We start from the raw sequence: 23,910 nt of genomic DNA, 5'->3' as shown, positions 1-23,910 counted from the left end.
AGTTTCACTTTTAATAACCATTCGGCTATAGGCCATATTCACAAATTATTTCACACACAACCTCGATCAAGTAGGAACAATAGTCACAATTCATCTATTATACAAATATCCCATTCTTTGACTTTGTTTCATAATAGCTATTCGGTCACCACATATATACCATTCAATTCACATTCGACTTTATACAAACAAGTACAATAAAATTGTATACACATATTACACACTTTTACATCATCACTTAATAGTCATTCGGCCACATTATATACATAAATCATCCATTTCATATTCAGCTTTATAGCCTAAATACAAAATACTTATTGCAAATCGAACTTGTAAACGTCAAATAATTACTTATCATTTTATATAATCTTAAGTGCGCAGCAAATAAAATTTAATTGCTTAAGGACTTACCTCGGACAACGATAATCGGAACGAGACGACTAATCGACCACTTTGATTTTCCCCCCGATCCAAATCCGATTTCCACTTTTGCCAATCTAATTAATATCAAAATTAACTCACTTATTCAACATTTCATTAAATTTTATCTAAAGACACATAATTTGGGCATTTTGCATTTTATCCCTAACATTTCACATTTTACAATTTAATCCCTATTTCAAAATAACACAAATTACTCAAAATTTCATCAAACCCATTAGGCGAATTTACCTTAGGTCTCTAGCAACCCATATCTTTTATTTATTTCATGTTTTGACCCCTCAATTTTCAAATTTCTAAATTTAGTCCTTAATACACATTTTTATCAAAAAAAATTACTTAATTAAACTTGAAAATCAAACATCAAAGATTTATTAATCATCATCAAACAACAATTTCATCACATAATAAACAATGGAAAATCTCAAATTCTTCATTAAATCCAAAAATTAAGGCATGGGTTTACTAGTACTCGAAGCAACGATCTCAAAAACGTAAAAATTATAAAAAAAAACCTAGTAAAACACATATTCGAAATAAGCTTTCAAAGAGCCGAATATTCAAAGCTTCCAAACTCATCTTTTTTCTTTTCACATTCGGCTATGGAGAAAGATGATAGCATAAAAAGACAAAAACACATGGCTTTTGATTTATTTAATTAAACTTTTTTTTTAACATTTTACCATTTTACCATTAAAATAAATTCATATATACACAAATGCCAAACCAAATATCATCCACTATCTTATAAATGGGCCATTTACCATTTAAGGCCATCATATTAAAAAGCCAAGGCCAATTGACACCTTTAACTAATAGCATGCAACTTTTACGTTTTATGCGATTTAGTCCTTTTTATTAAATCAAGCACACAACGATAAAATTTTCGTACGAAAATTTCACACATATCAATTCACATACTTTAAACACAGAAAATAATATTAAAATTTTTTTTACTCGGATTCGTGGTCCCGAAACCACTGCTCTTACTAGGGTCTAAACTAGACTGTTACAACTGTTCTGTTTTGAGTATATATGTTATCTGTATACGAGCATGTTAAGCATGATATTTCTATATCTGTATTCTGTATCTATGATTAGGGCGAGAATTGTATATATGAAGGAAGTGATCTGTTTGGCGACTCTTTTGCTATATTCTGGCAGCTTGTCTATATACTATCTGTTATGTGTTACATCGACACTATATGATGTGTAGGGATTGGAGGGTAATCTTAACCCCATATTGTGTGATGTGATGGACAGAGATAGCGTTTAGAGGATGGGGGTAAGATTTTGTTTATCTGTACTGTACATCTGAATCTGATATTTGTTTCTGTTACGGACTTGGGTCTAAATCTGTATCTGACTGTATATGAGATTTTATACTTGTTGCATGACTTTTTCTGTTGGATTACACATTGAGTTTACAAAAACTCATATCTGGTTGTCTATTATGTTTAGGTAATCTACAGACTTAGGTGGGTCAGTGCGGCGGAGGCTCAACAGTGTCCACTCTATCTAGATCTGTTCTTATTTAGTAATAATGATTTAACTTTAAAATTTGGTTTTCTTGAAAGTTTGTAATTTTTGGGACTCTCTGGACTGTATGGTTTAACTTTTGGATTTGGATTTTGTTCTGTTTTCTTTTCCTCAACGTTGACAAGATTACTTTACGCAAACAATGGTTTTAATATATGGTTTTTGGAAACACGAGCTTGGTTTTTGTTTTAAATGATTTTCAAACTTCCGCTGTGAAATAAACGGTTGATTTCAAAGAACAACTCAAACGGTTCCAACAATGCATATGTATAAACGAATATGTTTTATAACACTTGGACGTTTGATTAAATAACTAAATATGGTTTTATCGAGGTATTGTCAGTTTCAAAATCCTTCTTTGTAACACTTCCGGATTCGACCATAATGTCTAGGCCGTATTTGGGGTAGTACATAAGAGAGGAAAATCCTTCAATGATCGCAAGTAAGAATCCTAAATCAAGAGCCATAAGGAAGTTCTTGATGAAATGGTACGCAAGAAGCAAATCTTGTGAGAGGGTTGGGAACTCCACTCCCAAGATAAGGATTCTATTTAAAGGACATAACGTCTACCAAGATTATTCCACCTTGAGGAAAGTCTAGTTCGGGCATGCTGCCACAATAATATCTTGTAAGGAAAAAGCGAGCAAGTGGGATGGTAAGCTTATTTTGCCACATGGATGATAGTGTAACACCCCTCACCCGAGTTTAAGGCTGGGACAGGGTACGAGGTATTATCAGACTTAAATACAGACAATCATGTAAAAATCGGGCCATAAAATTTCATTTAGATTCAAATTAATCATACGCTTGCATAATGTCCCTTACTTGGGTTTACGAAGCCCAAAACATACATTGGGAGAGGTCCGTGACTAAACCGAGAACCTCAGAAAGTTTTGGAAAAAACTTAGAAATTTCTTCCATGAAACAGGGTCACACGCCCGTGTGGACATAGGGGCACGCCTGTGTCCTCAAGTCGTGTAACTCTCTGTTTATGACGTTAGCAAACAAATTGAACAACACAGCCAAGCCACACGCCTGTGTGCTAAGGTTGTTTTCCCCACACAGTTGAGACACACGGTCGTGTCTCTGCCCGTGTGGCCAAAACTTAGGCTATTTTCCAAGCCTTTATGTTACCCGTAATCTTTCACATATATATACACACAAGGATACATATCATGACATCATTTCAATGATTTAGCATCCCATATTAAGACACATTCACAAGCATTAAAATATAGCATAGATAGATAGGTTCACAAACCATAATCAATATGAGCCACCCTTCACGACCATATAAAAATAACTCAATATAGGCCAATACATTTGGCTAGTCATGTTAACACAAATCATAAAAAAAAAAACCAAGTCTCTATACATGCCACTCACTTGAAGGCGCTTAACTTATATATCAATATTCCAAAGGTGATGGTTTAATAGTATGGTGCTGCCTCCAATGATCTCCAACCCCGAGCTAACCTGCCAACACTAAAGAAAAGAAAAGGAAGGGAGTAAGCTTTATAACTTAATAAGACCGTATGAAAATAATAAGCAATTTATCAACTTGCTTCTAAAGGTAATACAACCATATTTGCACTTTTACTTATGTTCAGGTCAAGTTGTTTTCTCGAGTCACTGTTATTAAATTATTTATATCTTGATCTACGAAACTCCAAATTAAATTCTGATAATTTTCTTGAAACTAGACTCACATATCTCCTTACCATAAAATTTCCAGAATTTTTTCTTTATCCAATAAGTACTGTTTATTCTTTAAAGTCACCCCTATTTTTCTATCTGATAGTTTTGACCCTTCTTCACTAAAAATTAATTATCTCCTCACACAAGATTTATATGATGTTCCTTTTTTTTTTTTGAAAATATACTCATTAAAGATTCTAATCATATAAATTATAACCCATAATTATTTTTTTACAATTTTTAGTGATTTTCCCAAATCAGAACAGGGGATTTTGAAATCATTCTGACTCTGTCTCACAACAATTTAAATATATCATAATATGAACTTATTTTTCTTACACCATTTCTTTTATATGAAACTAGACTCAATAAGCTTTAATTTCATATTTTATTTAGCCTCTAATTTGATTTCCATAATTTTTGGTGGATTTTCAAAGTCGGACTGCTGTTGCTGTCCAAAACTATTTCAATGCTAATTTTACCCTTTCATAATTATCTTTAAATAGGCTTTTATGCCAATCAATTTCTCTTTTCATATTCATTAGGCCATAAGGTGAAGGGATAAATATATCATGTCCCGATTTAATCTGATCTAAAAGCCTCACACATAATCATCCATCAAATTTACCACATAATTATACACTATAGGTATCGACCTAATATTTATAAGGTCGTCACAAAGTCATTCTCATAGGTATGACTTATTCATTTACATTCTTACCAAAAGTCCAATAAACATCGAGCTCATCACTCATGAATTTTTAGTACATACCTGTACCCTTTCAACATGATCGTAAACATAGCTTACTCATTTTCATTCCTTACTAATCATACAACATAAATTGAGTACGTATTTCATGAATTCCATGTAAGTACCGGTACCACCCATAACATGGTCATAACTTCTCTTATTCTGACATAAACCGTAAATTTCCCGTTGAACCATTTGGAATACTACAGGATATTCAATAAGCCTCAAGCATAGGGTAAGGTGCCGACGCCATGTCCTGGACATGGTCTTACACTGGCTCGCCCATCAAAGTCGATGCGATGTCCCAAACATGGTCTTACATTGACTCTCGTATATCGAGGCCGATGCCATGTCCCAAACATGGTCTTACACTAGCTCTCATCTATCGGTGTCGATGCCATATCCCAGACATGGTTTTACGCTAACACATATCAAGCCGATGCCATGTCCTAGACATGGTCTTACGCTAGTTCTCATCTATCGGTGTCGATGTCATATCCCAGACATGGTCTTACACTGACACATATCAAGTCGATGCCATATCCCAGACATGGTCTTTCACTAGCTCTCATTTATCGCTGCCAATGTCATATTCCAAACATGGTCTTACACTGACACATATCAAACCGATGCCATGTCCTAGACATGATCTTACACAGCTCTCATATTTCGAAGCTTTTGCCATGTCCCAGACATGGTCTTACATTAGCTCTCATATATCCCTAGCATCATGGCGTGAATATCCGATCTATTCCTACAGTTCAATCGGGAGTTTCCTGTATTAATCTCATCATACATTACTCATAGCCACATTCAAACATTTTATGCAAAATCAATCATTAAATTCATAATAACGATAAAGTTGTAATATTTACGCACATCTTACTCGTTTCAATGGAATATCATATTCCATCAAATTTCCAATGTATTCAATCATCACATAAATTTTATTAACATTTGGCATCACTTTCTCGTACTTAATATCATCAACATATAATTCAATACAATCATAGCAAGTTAGATTTCAAGTATATTAACAATAACATGGATAACATGCTTATTGAGTCACACGGACTTACCTCGAATGCAAAAACGGCTAATTATTCTATTTTTTTCCTAAACCGCGTACTTTCTCGATTTAAGCCTGAATCTCGATTTTCTTAATCTAAAATAATAAAATTTACTCATTTAATCATCACATTAAATTAAGCGTTCCACATTTCATACTTTGGCAAAATGACCATTTTGCCCTTAGACTTTCACAAAAATTATAATTTTGCCCCTAGGCTCGTAAAATGATTTTTTATCAAATTTCCTCATTAACCAAGCCTAGCCCAATCTTTATTACTCTTGTAGCAACTCCAAATTCCAATTATTTCACACAATTCCTATCCATTTAACAAACTTTACAAAATGGTCCATATTAGGTGTTCTCATAAAAACCCCTTTCACAAAAGTTGTTTATTTAACAACTAAGATTCATTTTATTCCATAAAAATTCAGCAAAAAATATGAACACTCTCATGGAAATGCCCTATACTTTCAACTATTTTTCAAAATAGTCCCCTTATTAGCTAGATTAAGCTATGAGGGTTCAAAAAACACAAAAATCAACAAAAATGACCATCAAAATGACTTACTAGTAAGGGTTGTAAGTTGCTGAAAATTTCAAGCTTCCATGGAGGTTTCTCCTTCAATATTTTGGTATAGAAAAGAAATGGAGAAGAGAATTGGCCACTTGTTTTATTTTATTAGTATTTTCTTTTGTCATCAAATACCAAACCATACCAACTTTAACCCATTTTTGACTCTTCATTTATTAAATTTCATGTATAGCCATACACACATGTAATGGTCTAATTACTCATTAAGGACCTTAGCTTTTAAGTTCTATAGCTATTAACACTTTTAGCTAATGGAACACAACTTTTGCATTTTGCGCGATTTGGTCCTTTTTCACAAATTAAGCTATTAAACAAGAAAATTAGCTCATAAAATTTTCACACATGCATGTTCACATGATATAAACAATAAGAAAAACATTAAAATGATTTTACAACCTCGAATTTATGATCTCGAAACCACTGTTCTGACTAGGCCCAAAATCGGGATGTGACAGACAGCCTGTTAGTCCAATAAGTTAGACGGACCTTCACGTATGAGAATAGCGAATTCCTAAGAAAGGGATAGAGTGAGGGGTAGATTATTGGAAGAAACCCCTCACTGTGAACAATAATGTAAAATCAGGGTAGGTTCGCCAAGATGGCGAAGTCCAATGCGAGTAAATCCCCATCTAAAAGGATGCCAATAAGTTCTTTAAGACTAAGACATGGATAGAGGGAGTCAGCCAAGGACTGGAACAACCAAATCCACCAAGAAATATATGCTCTAAGAACCCTGGATGGATAGTTGAAAAGGCTAATAGGTTTCGCAAATATGGAAAAGTATCTGAGATAGGGTTAGGTGGAGAGTCCGACTAGAGGAAGATCTTACTAAGAGAGCCAAGTAGCTTAAAGGATCGGGTGGAATTCGCCACCCTAACATAGAAAACTTGCCTTGAATGAGAAGGGATTTAAATTTATGTTTAGTTTATTTTACATTCGTTACCCTCATACGATAAGGCTTAATTATGGTGCAGTAAAGGAACTCACAAAGTTCATTTAAACTTACAAGCATTGTTTGATGTTCGCAGGATTTACAAAGTTGATCAAGGACTTAAGGGATGGACCAAGCCAGATGTAGTAGAGACCGAGGATCATTAATAGATCAAGACATGCACATAAGAATAAAGTACTGATAAAGGCTTTACCATAGGATTTGTTATGGTGCAACTAGACGACGTCCTTAGAGTCTGGAATCTGAATCAATTAGCCCTTAGCCAAATATAATGTATTATTTTATAAACCAATGATCTGGATAGAGACAGAAACCTCGAGAGACCAAGTTTTTAGTAAACTTAAGGCTTTTACTATAAAAAGTATAATTGTTTTATTATTGGATTATTTTATGTTAGTCTGCTTTATAACAGTTAAGTTAGAAAAAAAATTAAGTATAGGTCCATCTGTGACGCTCCATATCCAGATCCGACGGACGGGTTGGGCATAGGGTGTTACAAAACTCCTCTACCATGGTGAACCCTTTCAACCCCATTGACCCCAAGTTCCCTTCAACCCAAAATTTCACCCAAACAATTGCTTCCACTTAATCATTGGCTCCAAATAAACCTTTTATGCCGCTCTCTTAAACTTTACATTCGTTCTCTCAGTTCTTGGCATCGCTTTCCATTCTAGTAGCCCACAACCCTGCTTCACCTATCACCTTCCAACCTCAGTTCACCTTTGGTGCCTCAGCCTCAAATCTTAAGGAGATTTTTGCCCAATACTTGCCACATGTTTTCTCCTCCTGTCTTGCTACTCTATCGTCCCAACCAACAATCATTGTCATTTCCTTAGATTAGAATTCTTATTAATAACAACTTTCTAAATCTCAATAGCAATTCACTGAGATACGAAGAAGATGCGCATCATAAAGGAGGAACTTTCTGAGCAACAACATCACTTCCAAGAACAATAGGAGTGACAATGCTTACTTGACCAGAAGAATGCTCGAAATGAGAAGTTGATTACGGACCTCTAGCAACTAGAAATGTTGCCAGAAGATTGGAGACACTCCAACCAACTCATCCAGAGGACTCTGTTCAGTCCACCTTCCAAAGGGATTAAGACAAACGCTAGTCGAATGACACACCAACCAATAACAACCGCCCGGATGATTCCCAAGGCAACATTGCTTCTTTAGAAGAGTAGGTAAAAGCTTTAAAAGTAGAATTGTTACTAGAAGTGAAGTGAGCCAAAATTGATGAAACCTCTTAGAGTTATTCTAATGAACCTCTTACGCTAGAGTTGTTAACTTTCAACCTCGCGACCTCTTTCAAGTTCCTTAAGGTTTCTTAAAGTGGTGTGAGGGACCCAAAGGACCACCTTGTGCACTATAATAACCACGTGAATATCTTGGGTGCTTTTGGTGTAGTCAACTGCCGAGCCTTTTCCATTAATCTTTCTTATAGCACCTGAGCGTGGTACCTTTCTCTGCCACAGAGCTCTATGCACCCCTTTGATCAACTAGTCAATTGTTTATGAGCCCGTTCCTAGCCAACAAGATACTACAACTGTCTTCCGCTTACTTTAGGAATTAAAATAATGACAATGTAATTAACCAAGGCCATATCCATGTTACCATTCAAGAGGTCCAAGCACAAGTTAAAAACATCCTTACTGATCTTGTCCCAATATGTTTTAAAGAACAAACTAGGAGAATTGATTCAAATTATAATGTTTGGATAGTTTTTGGTTTACAAGTTAAAATTTATAATTATTCAAATAGAATGAAATTTATTTTTATTTAATTTATAAATAATTTTATTTTTATGATGTAGAAGTATATTATATTTAAAAAGTACATATAACTTTAAAATACTTTATAAGAATTATCTAGTTTTTACTTGAAAAAATATTTTAGAAATATTTATAAAATAATTTTGAAATTTTACTATAAAACTATAAAATAAATTTCAAAAACCAAAACCCAAAATTAATATAAAAAAAACAGAATAAAATCGAATTATCCTAAATGGTATAACTAATCAAATTTATTTTTTCTATTAATTTTTATTTGGGGCTAAATCATGTTTAGAAAGACAAAAAGGGTTTGACTTATTTGGCAAAGAATTAAATTGTATTTGTGGTAGTTTTAGGTATGAGCTTAGGGTTAGGCATGAGAGGAGGAGGATAGTAATAGGCGTGGAAAGAACTTTTATTTAAATTTTTAGTTAACATCATCAATTTGCAGATCAATCACTAAATAATCTCCTGCTACTATCCCTTGTAAAGAAAAGGAAAATATTTATTTTTTTCTTAATTTTGTAAATATGAAAATAGAATATCAATAATGACAATATATTGTAAAGAAAAGAGAAATAAAAATAAAAACACATAAATTTTACATGAAAACCCTTTCGGAAAAAAACCACGGGCAAAGAAGAAGAAATTCACTATTTCAAATTCGAATAATTACAAGAGTAGTAGACTATATCTATTTATATGTTTGTAAAACCATATTTTAATAGAAGTGTAGTAAGATTGAAACACCTTATTCTAATTAATATCAAAACAGATTGAGTTTAATAAGGTTTAAAAACCTTATTCAAAAATAAAATAAAAGAAGTATAGTTCTATATGGATTTTACTTTTATTTTATTTTACCACTGTATTTTATTTAAATAATGATTCGGTCAATTAATTCTAACAGTAACTTTTGTTTTATCTCAACCCATTTGTACTTGCTACAATGAATGATTAAATTGGTAAAAGCACATTTTCAAATTTTCTCAATTTCGATATTAAGTAAATTGATTCTTCACAAATAAAAAAGAGTAATTTATTTCATCAATATTAAAAGTTAACAACTAAGGTCAATTAATGATTTTCATTAATTATACATAATTTTGATTAGTATAATAACAAATTAAGTTTTTAATATTTACATATTCTATCAATTTGGCCTTAATTCTAAAAATTATCTAAAAAAGTATAAATTTAAAAAAATCTATAAAATTCAAAAGAATACATGTAAAAAACTTTAACTTCTAATATTTATAAATAGTGAAATATATAAATATAAGGGATAAATTTATTATTATAACAATCAAAATTATGTAAAATTGATAATAATAATAATAATACTCACCCTCGAAATTGAGAAATACTAAATTATTTATTTTTAAAAATATATACTCTATCTTTAAAATTGATAAATACTAAATTACTTATTTTTTAGAAAGACAATTTATTTAATATCAAAATTAATTAAAAAGAAGTGGGAGAATCTGTTTACCGATTAAATTTAATCTCTCGGTTACAAAGCCTTTAGGAAATTTTGAAAATTTTCTTTTTAACCATTCAAAGGGTCCAATCAGAGATGGGAATCAAATCCCCGTTTCCGATTTGATCAGAGTTCGGTAGCCCAATTAAAAAGGATTTTTTTTTAAGAAAAGGGTAAAAGGAAATATTTTTATTTATAAAGCATTTGTATTTGATAAATTATTTAATCTTTTATAGAACAAATTTATTTGTACAAAATGAAAAAGGAAAGTGAAAAGAAAAAAGAAAATTAAGTTTTAAATAATTAAAATAATTACTTTATTTTTATAAACTAATAAATTAAAAAGTATTTATTTTTAAAAATTAAATTTTATTTATAAAATGAATTATAATTATTTATTTATCATCAAGAACAAAGGAAAGAAAAAAAAAGGAAAAAGGAGTAGAAAAGGCACAATATATTTTTAGTGTAATTACACTAATATCTCCAAACTATGATCCTCATTTTAAATTGGTCCTTAAACTTTAAAGTATTCTAATTAAATCATCAAACTATTGATGCTATATAAATAAGGTTCTTCCATTACTAAAATCGTTAATTCAGCCATTAAATGAAACGCTAAATTTTATATGGAATAATTTAAATATCCATAAAGAAAAAAATGAATATTGTAAAATAAATGTTGTAAAAATCTTGATTTTGAGATTTTGATACTTTTACATAAATGATCATCCACTATCTCTTTTCTAGGTTTTACTTTGACTTTAGTTTTTATTTTAAAAGATATGCAACAACATTTTATTTTTATTTAAAAGTTTCATTTCAAATTATATCATATAAAATTTTACGTGTTGTTTAATGGTTAAATTAATAGTTTCAATAATAAAAGGACCGAATTATATAACATCGATAGTTTTAGGATCTAATTAGAACGTTTTAAAGTTTGAGGACCAATTTAGAATAAAGGCCATAGTTTGAGGATATCTAGTACATTAACTCATTTTATTAAAATTAATCTAATTATAATATTATAAACATTTCTTTTATCTAATGGAAAGAAAAGAAAATTATAATATAGGAAGAAATAAAAATATATAAAATTAATATAAATAAATATGTTATACGTTTATAAATTTTAAAAGCTACAAAAATAGTTTATATTATGACATAAATAATTATTTATGTTCCTTTTATGTATATAAAGAATATTGTTGATAGAGAAATCTTTAAAGTGTCGTTTGCCTAGAGCAAACAAATAGTGACGATATCTAAGAGGTTGGCAATGCCCCGACTCCCCTTAAAATGAAAAATTGTTTATTTAGTCCATTTAAAAATTTAAAATTTAAAATTAATAAAGATAAATTTGCACTTTGGCTCTCTTAAAAATGATAAGATTTTGATTTAATCCTTTAAAAATTATAAATATTTAAGCTATTAAAAATTACAATTTAATTTCGGCTATCCTAAAAAAATTTTCTAGTTTCGCCCCTGTCAACAAACTTCTCAGCGAGTCAATATTATCTCCAAGACAAGTTGATGTTATCTGCCAACTATGTGAAGAGTTAAGTGCCTAAAGAGGCCTCTTGAAGCGTAAATTCATAAAGCGAGAGCGCTTTATCAAAAAAGATTGTAAGTGAAATTAAGTTTGAAACGCAAATTCATAAAATGAGAACGCTTCATCAACAAAGATTATATATGAGATCAAGTAATACCATGCCTCTCCTCTAATGAACTATATCTTGTAAGTTGAGATTCCAAACTCTATCACAGGCAAATGAACACTATATTCTTAGTAATGAGACAAAGCCTAAGCTAAACTAATATTTTATATTTTATAAATACGTTAGATTTACACCCAAAAAAGAAAAAGAAACGTGGACCACATGCAGTTTACACCTATTCTATTCCCAGTGAAATCTAGGTAATAAAAAATTTAAACAAATTCAGGTCTATTGGTGTAATTAACTAGCCAAGCTTTAAAGGAGTCATAATTTCATGAAACCACTATCCATACTTGAATGACAGTTTTAATTTTTATTTGGTTCCTAACAGAGAAAGCTAATACAGTATAAGGGGCTAAGCATGAAATTAACCCATTAATTTCCCAATTCATTCTTTTAAAATGCTGAAGAGGCTGCAGAGAGCGGAGCAACACCGGTGGAGTTTGTAAAGCCAAAGACTATCCTTCCTTTCGCTAATTAACAGTCCACTATTCGACGATGGCGCTGTTCTCCGGCTGCCATCTCTTTGTTCTTTCTAATTATCGGCAAACGAATAGCTTCAAACCCCCCCATTCCCATCTTTATTCAAAACACCTTCGCAGCTTAAACTTGGATTTTGCTTTCCACCAGAAAGCCAGAAATAGTAATACTATTGAGAGTGGCAACACCAAAAACTGCGCCGCGCCGGTAGCCAACATGAATGGCTTCCAACCGCGCTGCCACCTTCAATATGATTTGGCTCATGATACCGTCTCTAAATATCAAGTTTTGCATACAAGTAAAGCTGCCTATCACATCCTTTCTCTCTCAATCGTTTAAAAAAACAGTCATTTTCATTTATTTAAATGAACTAAATTGTATTTTATTTTTATTTAAAAAATTAAATAAATTTTATAAGTTAAATTAAAGAGTAATTTAGATTTTTTAATAAAAATCATTCCTTTATATTATTAGAAAATGATATAACTAACAAACTAATTAAATTATGTACACATGACATGCACTCTAAAACTACTTAACTGATGCGTTAACAATTAATAATTTGTGTTTTATTACGGTGCCGTTGTTGTCTTCAACACCATTTTCAGATTCAAGAGTTTGTAATGAGCCTCGCCTTCGTGTTGCATATCAGGTGTTTATTTATTATTATATAATTATCAATTTAAGTTTCTTTTTGTTTAAATTATTAAAAATGACATGCACTAAACACATATATTTATCTTGAAATGCCTTTTAAAGTAATCCATTGATGTCTTAATGATTGTTAATTTTTGCAAGGGAATTCGTGGGGCATATAGTGAATCAGCTGCAGAGAAAGCATATCCCAATTGCGAAACTATTGCTTGCCAGCATTTCCATTCAACTTTTCAAGTGACTTACCCTTTACACTCCTCTTAAAACAATCCAAAACCAGTCATTTATTTTAGAGTTTGTTGCTATTTTAAATATTATATCCTTACATATCTATTTTTTGTTTTTATTATAAAATTATTATGAATTTGTTAATTTAATTCTACTTTTATAAATCATTACTACAATTATCATCGTAACATTATTTTATGTTTATGTATATTTATTATATATATTATAAATAAAATTAAAGATGGTTTATATGTATTAGAATTTGAGCTTTTAACAAACGATTAAAATTCATATTTAGTTAAAATTACTTGGTATTTATATAAGATATATTTCTCCTAGTTGATTAATGCCATTTACTCTTCTTTTTTTATTATAGGCAGTTGCAAGGCGGGTTGCAGACAGGGCAGTAATACCGATAGAGAATTCATTAGGAGGAAGCATCCATGGAAACTACGACCTGTTGCATCGCCACAATCTGCATATAATTGGTGAAATTCAGTTTGCTGTTTCCCATTGCTTGCTTGCCAACAATGGCGTTGACCTTCATGATTTGAAAACCGTTCTTAGCCATCCTCAAGTATGAACCATTAAAACCTACTTCAACCTTCTTAATTCAGGGCTTAATAATATATATTTGTAATTTAATCTCAACTATATACACTTTATTAATACGTTAATTTGATACCTAAATGATATTTTTGATTGGGATAACAGTATGCTATTTCTTATGCTTGTATCGGTTCTATTTACCTTAATGAATTTACATATTAACCCTGAATTTGAATGGTACGACATTTGAGGCACTTGCTCAATGTGAGAAGAGCTTGACGAAGTTGGGATTGGAGGGAGAAGCAGTGGCTAATACTGCAGTTGCAGCAAAGGTAAAGGGTCTTAATGATGAGCCACATTACAGTTGATGGGTCTTAATGATAAACATGTGTATATATAGAAAGTGGCTGCCGAAATGCTAAGAGATACAGGAGCCTTGGCTAGTTCATCTGCTGCATTGCTTTATGGACTCAACATTCTTGCCTCAAATGTTCAGGTCAATTTCCACTTTCACCACAAAACCTTCCTATATCTCTCTCTCTCACACACACACACACAAAATGGTCTGAGTCTGGCTTTGTTTAATTAGATGTTTATGGCAGGACGATAGCAACAACGTTACTCGATTTCTGGTGCTAGCCAGGGAACCCCTTACTCCTGCCACAGATACGCCCTTCAAGGTCAGCATGTATTTGCTGTTCATTATATTGTTGGATACCGTATTGCATTATGGACATCTAATATTAGCCCTTAAAAGGGGTTTTCAAACAAAACCGATCCAATATCCAACCCTATTTTTTTTAAACTTTTCAATATGTTAATTCTTTTTTAAAAGAGTGTTCAATGGAGCCTCGAGACGGGACGGATGGAGCGGCCGCTGCACATAGGGAATCCAGGGGAGGATTGGGAGGGGATTTAGGATAAAACTGAGATGGTAAATTTGGGGTCGTAAAAGATCAGCGTTCACGGCGTTTCACACAAAAAAACGCTGCTAAAATCAAAACGATGTCATCCAATTATTTGGATCTTATAAACCGACGGTGTTTTATCCAGAAAACGCCATTAGATATATACAATTTGGAGTGATTCCAGGTAAACGCGTCTATATATTGGAACTTAATTTATTTTTAGAAACAATATAAATATATAAAATTTATTTTACATTATATAATTTATTATTTTAATATAAAATATTTTTATTGAAATGTTAATTTAAATTTAAATATATTTTACCATTTATTCCTTTTTATAAAAAAACTTTTAAATGAATATTATTATTCATATTAATTTCTTCTAAATTTATATTATTTTATCAAATTATATAATTTTAAGTAATTAGAAACTTTTTATAATAATTCATTACTATAGCCTATTGCTGCGTTTTAGGAAGAAATGCGGTCATATCTATGTAAAAATAATAATAATAATAATTTCTTAAAATATTATTTATTTATACAGAACAAATAGTGGCGTTTCTTTGTTACAACTTACAACGTTGCTAATTGTTTTGTATAAATACATAGGAGTTCTTTTTTGAAAAAATTATTCTCTGTTTGACGACATTTAGTACAAGAAACTAATCGTTTCACAGATTTCACGGTGTTTCATCCGCAAACGCCACTATAGTTATGGCGCCAAACCCATTGTTCGGGAAATCATATTTCCCGCTTTAATTAATTGCTTTTTTCCAGCGTTTTTAGCAAGAATCGCCAATAGTGTGCTCCGCGTTTTACTTAAAAACACTGCTATGTCCCTACTTTGCTGTAGTGTATCCAACCCTAATATGTTAACTTTTTAATTTTAATTTTTTTTGAAAATAACTTTTAAAACTTTTCAATATGGTTTTATAGGATGAAACTTATAATCATATCGGAATATACCGATAATAGTTTACCATATTATTGATTTATTCAATTTAACATTTTGAAAAAATTAAAAATAAAAATATATAAAATAACGAAAAATTAAAATAAGAGGTGTGACACCGACATGTGTCCAATAAGTATAATAAAAATAAAAAATTTAATATATATAAACAAATGAGACACTTGTCATATTTTTAATCATGCTTATGAAGTTTAGAAACTCCACAACTTGTATATGAAGTAATTATACTAAAATAACATGAAAATATTTGATTCACTATTATTTTAGTTTAAAACTTCATAATTAAGATTGAAGTGATAAGAAATGAATGTGAGAATAGTAAAATATATTTTAAAATAAATAATAAAAAGAATATATGACATTTTTAATTTTACTTATGAAGTATCATTTATTAGACATTTATATATTACCTTTTTCAAAAGATGACGGGCATTAATTGTGTTAAATGCATTATTCAGAATTTCTAATGCAATTATTTTGGCATTAATTGAAATACATCATTCAGAATACATTATAAATAATTCTGTTAAATGTTGAAATATGTTATTCAAAGTTTATTAATATATATTTCGAAATACATTATTTTGTCTTAAAAATAATTATATATTGAACAGTCATAATACATACGTGTCACTTGAAAGAATCATTCAAAACATTAAAAAAAAGGTAAAACAAGATTTCAAAAGTGCTTTTTATTAAATAAAATTGCTGAGGTCTTGTTCGGATGGTTTATGACAGGAGATTAGGCTTAAGAGTAATTTGAAGATTCGCTCTTAGAGGAGTTATGTACTTTGTTATTCAAAAAAAAAAAAAAAAAGCTTTATATTTATTAATAAGTTGCCATTACCTGATGAAAAATTACAGACAAGTATCGTTTTCACATTAGAGGACGGTTCTTCTGCGCTTCCTGATGCACTTTCTGTTTTTATCTGGAATCAAATCAAACTTTTAAAGGTACATATATATATACACACACACACATTAACATTATTATATATTTAGTCATATTGCAATTGACGCACGTCTTCAATGTTTGCTTGAAACCAGATTGAAAGTCGTCCATTGAAGAACCAACCTTTGCAAGCATCAAAGAATAACAGTAAAAGCAATGGGTACGTACATTGTATGATATCCACATATATAGTTTCAGGGAGATGAATTGGCAATGTTATTTTTGGTTGGTAGATACTTCAATTACCTTTTCTACGCGGACGTTGAAGCATCAATGGCTGATCAAACGACACAAACTGCTCTCAAACATCTCAAGGTTTGCTTCCCTCTACATCAAGATCATCTATTTCAATACCTTTCAGCATTATTGAGGCTAATAATTTCATTTACAGGAGCTTTCGACATTTTTACGGGTTCTAGGTAGCTATCCAATGGTATGAGCCACAATCTTATTCATCATAAAGGAGGTCCATCACCCAAGCCACGTGGTGATAAATATATGATATACATTCTATGACAATTATCGAGTGTTTTATACACCTAATACAAAAATAAATACGAAATAAAATTCAAAATTGTTATTGGCTTTTATAGAGGTTGTGAAACATCATCAATATAATTGCAGCAACTATACAAATCAATAAAATTAAAATATAAAAAACAATAAACATAATGACAAAATTTACCACTTTTTTTTCTCTTTATCTTCTCCTATCGGTATTACTAATATTGATTTCTCGTCTTAAACCACATACAAAAATATCGATTTTTAAACACAAAAGCTATCTTCATGCTAAATTTTGGCAATTTATTTTAATATTTCTATAATCAGGGAAGTTTCTGCAGTGTTTGAACTTTAAACCTTAAATGGCAAGGGAACAACATAATTTCTGAACTTTCAACAACCATCCAACACTATCATCATGATAGCTGAATATAAGGAAAACCTTCAAAGGGAAAACTTTTCAGAGAAGATCAACTTATTTCGACTAATTCGATTTAATACCAGCAATGTATTAGGCTTTGAGGGATGCACCTGCTTTCACAAGGTCTTCTAGTGCCTTCAATATCTGTGGTTCAGTCAAACCTTCCAAGCGAATGCCCCTCTCAACACCCATATCTGCATTTAAATCAAATTGGATCCAATAGATTGATACCACAAATTTATTTATGTTCAGACAGTTCAGGCAAAGAACAATGAGCTCAGTGTCGCCCATTATACTACCTAAGGTAGCTAGCAAGGATCTTGCATGGACACAAATGTAATTTGTGATAAAAAAAAGTGCAAAGGAAGATAGACTTCCCACACAGATCCCATGATCATTCATATAATAAAACATGGAAAACAACAAAACAAAAGTCTATCCTTAGGGAAATGAATAACGGTGAACCTAAATGCTTCCCTTGACTAGTATTATCAGTGTAGAGAACAAAATTTCACATACCTCACAGCCAATAAAGAAATGCCTTTACCAAATACAAGACCAAACAATACGAGCGTGGACTAAACAAATACAAAAGCAAGTAGTAACAAATCATTGTCCAAAAAGAATATGTTAAACAAACACTCTCCATTGGCTTGTGGCTCGGGTACATGAAGAAATCAAAACCCCCTCATTTTGGAACACAAAAGAGTTAATGGTGAGAAATAATATATAGTAATTAAGTAATTCAATTTCAAGTCTCCTGTCCAAGACCAAAAAATAGGCAAGCTTGCAATTACATGCAAAATCAAAGAATGATCAAAAACAAAGAGAAGAAAGAGATTTGAGTTCACAAATACCACAGATTCACAGTGAAGAATCTAGAATGAAGCATCTTTTATATCATGCAGTTTAACCAAACATATAATAAAGCAATAACATATTATGCAATCAACCATAGACCGCTTCACTTCCTCTCTTATTCACTCATAAATCTTATCAATTGTATGTATTCTTTCACAAACTTATTCTACATGTTATTCTTAACCCATTTCCACCTAGAATCACGCAGCCAAATTAACCCAAAACTAACATGACCCAGCAGCTGACAGGAAATTACTACAACCTCAGGTCTAGTTTTCAGCCACTATTTTGTGATCATATCTACAGTCTGTAAGAAAACATACCCAAAATCTTACTTTCTACCATAACTAAAAACCTAAGATCCCTAAGTTTCCAAACCCAGCTAAAGGCACTATGACAGATTATCTTAAATTTGTCATACATCACCCAATGAACATTAAACTTTGGAATAGAGACCAAAATTCATCATAAACGGAAATCTATTCCCACCAAACAGTTTATCATGTTTTAATAACAACAACCGAGAACAAAATTTCTTGTATTCGAAGGGTCAGTACATTATTCACTCCGTCGAAATTTTCAATCATTCCGTAGTTCATATGCCTATCCAAGATTCCCCAGAATCTCACTATATGGAACTAAGTAGTTGTTTTAAGCAGTGATCTTCAATTCCTAGATCAAAACTCGAAAATGAAAAAAGCAAACTTCATAAATGAAGGATAATGGATATAAGAAAAATACCATATCTAGCCCAAATTTGGGGCTCAATCCCACGGCATTCACGAATGAGGATCGGAAATTTGGGGTTTAAAGTCTTGAGATCCTTGTAATTTTGCTCCACGAATGATCTATCAGGAAAAGGGGGGGGGGGGGAGAGAAATTAAATAAAAGAAAACCAGAAAGAAAAGTATATAGATAGAGGAAAAGAAAACCTAGCGGAGGCACTGGAAGGAGAAGTTTGGCAAAACAGAATTCGTAGCTCTTTGAGATTTCGAGATAATTGGCTTCTCCACGCCATTCTTTTTGTTTTCCTTGAGTATCTCACAAAACCAAGGTTTCACGATTGGAAAGCTGGTGCTACAGATGAAACAAACCAAATCCAATCATGATTCATAAACGCATAATCACAAATTTGACTCTTTTGTCATTTTTATTTTTTATTTTTTTAAGTTAAATTTCACTCAGCTCATAACCTTTAAAAAAATTGAATAATTATTTTTAAGAAAATATTAATTAAAATGTAAAAATTTTAAATATAACTACTCACATCACATTTCATATTAATTTTTAAAATTTTATAAATTTTATGAATTTTTATATTTTAAATTATTTTATTCTTTAAATATTTTTATATTTATTAAATTATATATCAATATGATATAAATAAATAAATAATATCACGTTAATATACAACATATACAAATTACTATCCAAATTACCACAACAATCTCATTAAAAATTAATATTTTAATTAATATTTCAAATTTCGTTTGAAATTCAAGTGCTCATCCAGGTGGGTGGAGAGTCACCCAAGTGGACTCACTCCACCTTTGTGCTGTTAACTTAGTGACTCACTCCAAGAAGAAAAATCGAGAAAGCGACAGTTAAGGATTCTACCAAAGCTATGTCGGTTCTATAACAACAGTAATGGCGGCGACGAGGATGGTGGCCAACAAGCAATAACATCAACTGCGATAAGTACTGACAAGGCTTCCGTTTGGATAGATGCGCATGGCGACGTGCTTTCTCTGGCGAAGGGATGTGGTAGATTTGGTCCTTGGGAATTTGGATGATGTAAGTTCCAGGTTGTGGAGTAGGTTCTCGAGGGATGAAGTTGTTGGTTTTAGCACAAGTGTTTGTCCGAGGTGGGTGGAGAGTCGCCTAGGTGGACTTGTTCAGCCATCGTGCTATTGACTCAATAACTCACTCAATAATCCTTAGCTAAATATTATAATTCTCATTCCAACCATCATGAAAAAAAGTTGAGGCACGCATCAAGTTCAAATTGGCCTAATTCTTCAGCTCTCATGTGAAGCTTCAACTTTTGTTTGTACAACTGCAATTGGTTTTACATTGTAGGGTTTTTAACCCATTATCCAAACATGAAAAGATGAGCATTTGAGCTCTTAAAAATGAATTATAATCAAGGCTTATAGGTTAGAAAAGCGCTTAAGAAAAAAAATGAAATAATCAATTAAGCCATTGTTAGGATCTAGTGCTTTAAGTGTAGTTTATTTGTTATTTATATTTGTAATTTTTTGAATATATTAGTTTAAATAAAATTCATTTATTCACATTAATATTATTTATATTTGTCTTCAACAGTTTTTTGCATGAAATGTAAAATGTAATCAAATATTAGCTCACTATTTACCTAATGTAACTACTGCTAAGTTGTATCACATGGTTAGATCAAAATATGAGAATACAACTTGTATTAGTAGGTAATCTAAACGGTTCATAATTTGATGAATCAAAATTGAACAAATCTATTATACCATTTGTAACACCATTTACTCGACCTGAATCACCGAGTCTGGATATCAGATGTTACAACATACAAACACTTAGCATAATTCTAACGAACTGTGAATAATCTTTGTAATAGCCAATGTTGGCCTGGCCCATTTATAAAATAAAAACAAAAAATAAACAAAGTCCAAATATTTTTACAGACCACCAAATAACCCAAACACAGGCCCAAATCAAAACCCCATCAGCCCATTACCTAAACTAACCCTAATAGCCCACTTGCTTAAAATTTTCAGCAAACCCTAGCTACCAAGTTTTCAGCTGCCACTTCCCCTCAGCCTTGGCCATCACGCGTGCCACCACCACCGCTTAGGGCACCAACCATTGGCCTTCCACGCGTCTGACACCTGCAAGACGAAACTAACACGCAAAATACAAGAAACAAAGAAGAAAAAACAAAAACTAATTTATGTAATTCGGTTATAAAAGCCGAAACATCCCTTTTTAGTTTTTTTTACGAACACTAGCAATCAAAAAGCAAAAAAAACACGAAGAAAAGGTTGATTTCCGATCTTATTCTCTTCGTTTTCATTTCGTTCTTTAATTTCTTTTTTATTTATTTTTTATTTTTGTTTACAAATCTATTAAACGAAAGTGGGCATAAAAGAAATAAAAAAAAAAAGAAGAGGAGAAGAGAGTCTTATTGGATCCACCCCGTGGCCGCGTCGTCGGAGCTCTCCTCTCCATTCGGCACGATGAACCGCCTGCAATGATGGGTTTCAAACCCTAGCAAAGGGAGGCTAAGAGAAGAGGGGAGGGAGAGAAAGCAAACAGCTTTCTGATTTTTTTAAAATGGGGGCTGAAAAAAAAAAGGGTTTTGGTTGTAAAAAATGATGATGAAACGACATAGTTTCATTAACCCCCCAGGCCTTAAAACGACGCCGTTTAGGGGGGGACCCGCGCACCCAACCCTGTTTGAAGGGGAACCCGCGTGTTTTTAAGGCCCAAATGGGCTATTTGCGGTTATGATCCCTCTTTCTTTCCTACGTCATTCCATTTAGTCCTTTTTTGCACTTTTCCTTTTTTTAAATTTTGCCCTTTTATTTTATTTCATTTCCATTTTGATCATTGGCCTGGACGGATGAAACGCAGCGCATGGACTTGGGATATTACCCCTTTTTGTCCTCGCGAATCTAAGAATGTTTTGATTTAGTCCCCGATGGCCTTCTTTTTTTTTATTTGCAATTGACACCTCATATTCTGATCCATTTTCAATCATGTCCTAAACCCTTTATTTCATTTATTTATTTTAAAATGTTTTATTAATATGTTATTTTGAAAATTTTTATAGGCTGCTTACATTAGATTACTTATATGAATTATTTATCTAAATTTGTTTTAAATGTTGATTATTCAAAATTGTATTATTATTATTTGTTTCAATTTTTTTCTCTCTTTAACATTATGTTTTCTAAATTGTTTTGTACATATTATATATATTCGCTTTCTCACATATTATCTATATAGCATTTCAAATCTTTTATACCCATTATTAAAAAACTGTTTTGTATATTATTATTATTATTATTATTATTATTATTATTATTATTATTATTATTATTATTATTATTTTAAAATCTCTTTTACTTTAGATTCTTACTTATTACTTTTAAAAATCGACATATATATTATTCATTTTCAAAATGGTTTTATATATCTTATGTTAAATTTTTTTATTTTAAAAATAGTTTTATTGTTATTTACTTTAGGTTTTATATATATTATTTATTTTACACTTATATATATATATATATATATATATTATCTATTTTAAAATTATTCATATGAATCTTTTTTATTTTGCTTCGTATAATATAGATTTTAAAATTCTTCTATATTGTTTATTTTAAACTCGCTTTATGAATTATTCATTTTAAATTGTTTTATTATTTACTTTAAAATTTTATATATATTATTAATTTCAAACTGTTATATCTATTTTTATATATATACTACTTATTTCTTTGATGTCTTGTATATTACCAATTTTAAAATTTCTTTTACACATACTCTATTTTAAATTGTTTTTGCTCATTGTTGAAATTAAAATTTTTTTCATTATTTATTTTAAATTCTTTTCTTGTCATTTTAAAATTTGTTTTACGTTTTATTCATTTTAATTTGCTTTATGATTTTTTAAATTCATTCGTCTTTGATTATTAATAATTAGTATTTAAATAATGTATGTTGTGTGATCATTTTCATTGTGTATTTTAATTGTTTATTTCATATTGTTGCATTATTGTTATTCATTCGTGTAATGTTGTATCCATATATATTTGTCTCGTGCTCATTGCTATTTTATTTCATATCATCGCCTCATGAATTAAACCCAATACATTTATCCAATAAATCGCTTTATTTTAACTTAAACAAATAACATACGTTGTTAAGTTTCATATTCGCTATATCTCAAAAAGAAAATTTCAAAATAAGGCAATGTTTCGTGTTTCGGAACATCGAAGAATTGTGCCCTAACTTACGGGGTTTCGGTTCTCTCGTTGATTCTAAAATAGCTAAATATCCTTTTGATTTTTTTAAATAAACGGAATTCCAATTAAAATTAAAGACGACCTTGCGCTCGGGAATTCATGGTATTGTGTATTAACTTACGGGATGTGATACTTCGATTTCTTGAGATAAGGAAATCTTTAGTAATTGTTTTGAGCTAATGCAAACATTTAAAAAATCGATGCTAATAGAAATGATCATATTTCAAACTCATTCCCGATTTTTAATTTTCGACATTAAGACACTAACTAATCAATTCGGTACTAATTTTTGGGCAACCGACTCCTGAACTTGTTCTCTT

At 31.0% G+C, this 23,910-nt stretch overlaps 3 protein-coding genes and 1 long non-coding RNA gene across 6 annotated transcripts; 3 read left to right on the top strand and 1 right to left on the bottom strand.

Moving 5' to 3' along the window:
- Positions 1–12,528: 12,528 nt before the first annotated feature.
- On the top strand, positions 12,529–14,309 carry LOC108455535 (arogenate dehydratase/prephenate dehydratase 2, chloroplastic-like). Its single transcript, XM_053018622.1, has 4 exons — positions 12,529–12,780; positions 13,309–13,401; positions 13,769–13,969; positions 14,193–14,309. Exons 1-4 carry the CDS (start codon positions 12,529–12,531, stop codon positions 14,307–14,309), a joined length of 663 nt encoding a protein of 220 aa, XP_052874582.1.
- Positions 13,718–15,051, top strand: LOC128280792 (arogenate dehydratase 2-like). The gene is made up of 3 exons (XM_053019262.1): positions 13,718–14,437; positions 14,544–14,621; positions 14,777–15,051. The coding sequence occupies exons 1-3, from the start codon at positions 14,357–14,359 to the stop codon at positions 14,858–14,860; spliced, it is 243 nt and encodes an 80-aa protein (XP_052875222.1). The 5' UTR covers positions 13,718–14,356; the 3' UTR covers positions 14,861–15,051.
- A 1,596-nt stretch (positions 15,052–16,647) lies between these two features.
- On the bottom strand, positions 16,648–19,733 carry LOC108454440 (NADH dehydrogenase [ubiquinone] 1 alpha subcomplex subunit 2-like). 3 transcript variants are annotated; one of them, XR_008270951.1, is made up of 5 exons: positions 19,499–19,729; positions 19,308–19,414; positions 17,816–17,899; positions 17,027–17,107; positions 16,648–16,757 (listed from the first exon to the last, which is right to left on the bottom strand). XR_008270951.1 is itself a non-coding variant. In XM_053019261.1 (4 exons), exons 1-4 carry the CDS (start codon positions 19,582–19,584, stop codon positions 16,711–16,713), a joined length of 324 nt encoding a protein of 107 aa, XP_052875221.1. In that variant the 5' UTR covers positions 19,585–19,732; the 3' UTR covers positions 16,648–16,710. The 3 variants fall into 3 exon arrangements, 2 of the variants coding, with proteins under 2 accessions (XP_052875221.1, XP_017608387.1); XM_053019261.1 differs by lacking the exon at positions 17,027–17,107 and having other exon boundaries at positions 19,499–19,732; XM_017752898.2 differs by lacking the exons at positions 16,648–16,757; positions 17,027–17,107 and having other exon boundaries at positions 17,567–17,899; positions 19,499–19,733.
- Positions 16,689–17,495, top strand: LOC128280793 (uncharacterized). Its single transcript, XR_008270952.1, has 3 exons — positions 16,689–16,782; positions 16,876–17,095; positions 17,172–17,495. It is a non-coding gene; the product is annotated as an uncharacterized LOC128280793 (long non-coding RNA).
- Positions 19,734–23,910: the final 4,177 nt, after the last annotated feature.

Source organism: Gossypium arboreum, chromosome 9 (genome assembly GCF_025698485.1).
Source record: "Gossypium arboreum isolate Shixiya-1 chromosome 9, ASM2569848v2, whole genome shotgun sequence".
Taxonomy (NCBI): Eukaryota; Viridiplantae; Streptophyta; class Magnoliopsida; order Malvales; family Malvaceae; genus Gossypium; species Gossypium arboreum.
This window is presented reverse-complemented; position numbering and strand designations above follow the sequence as displayed.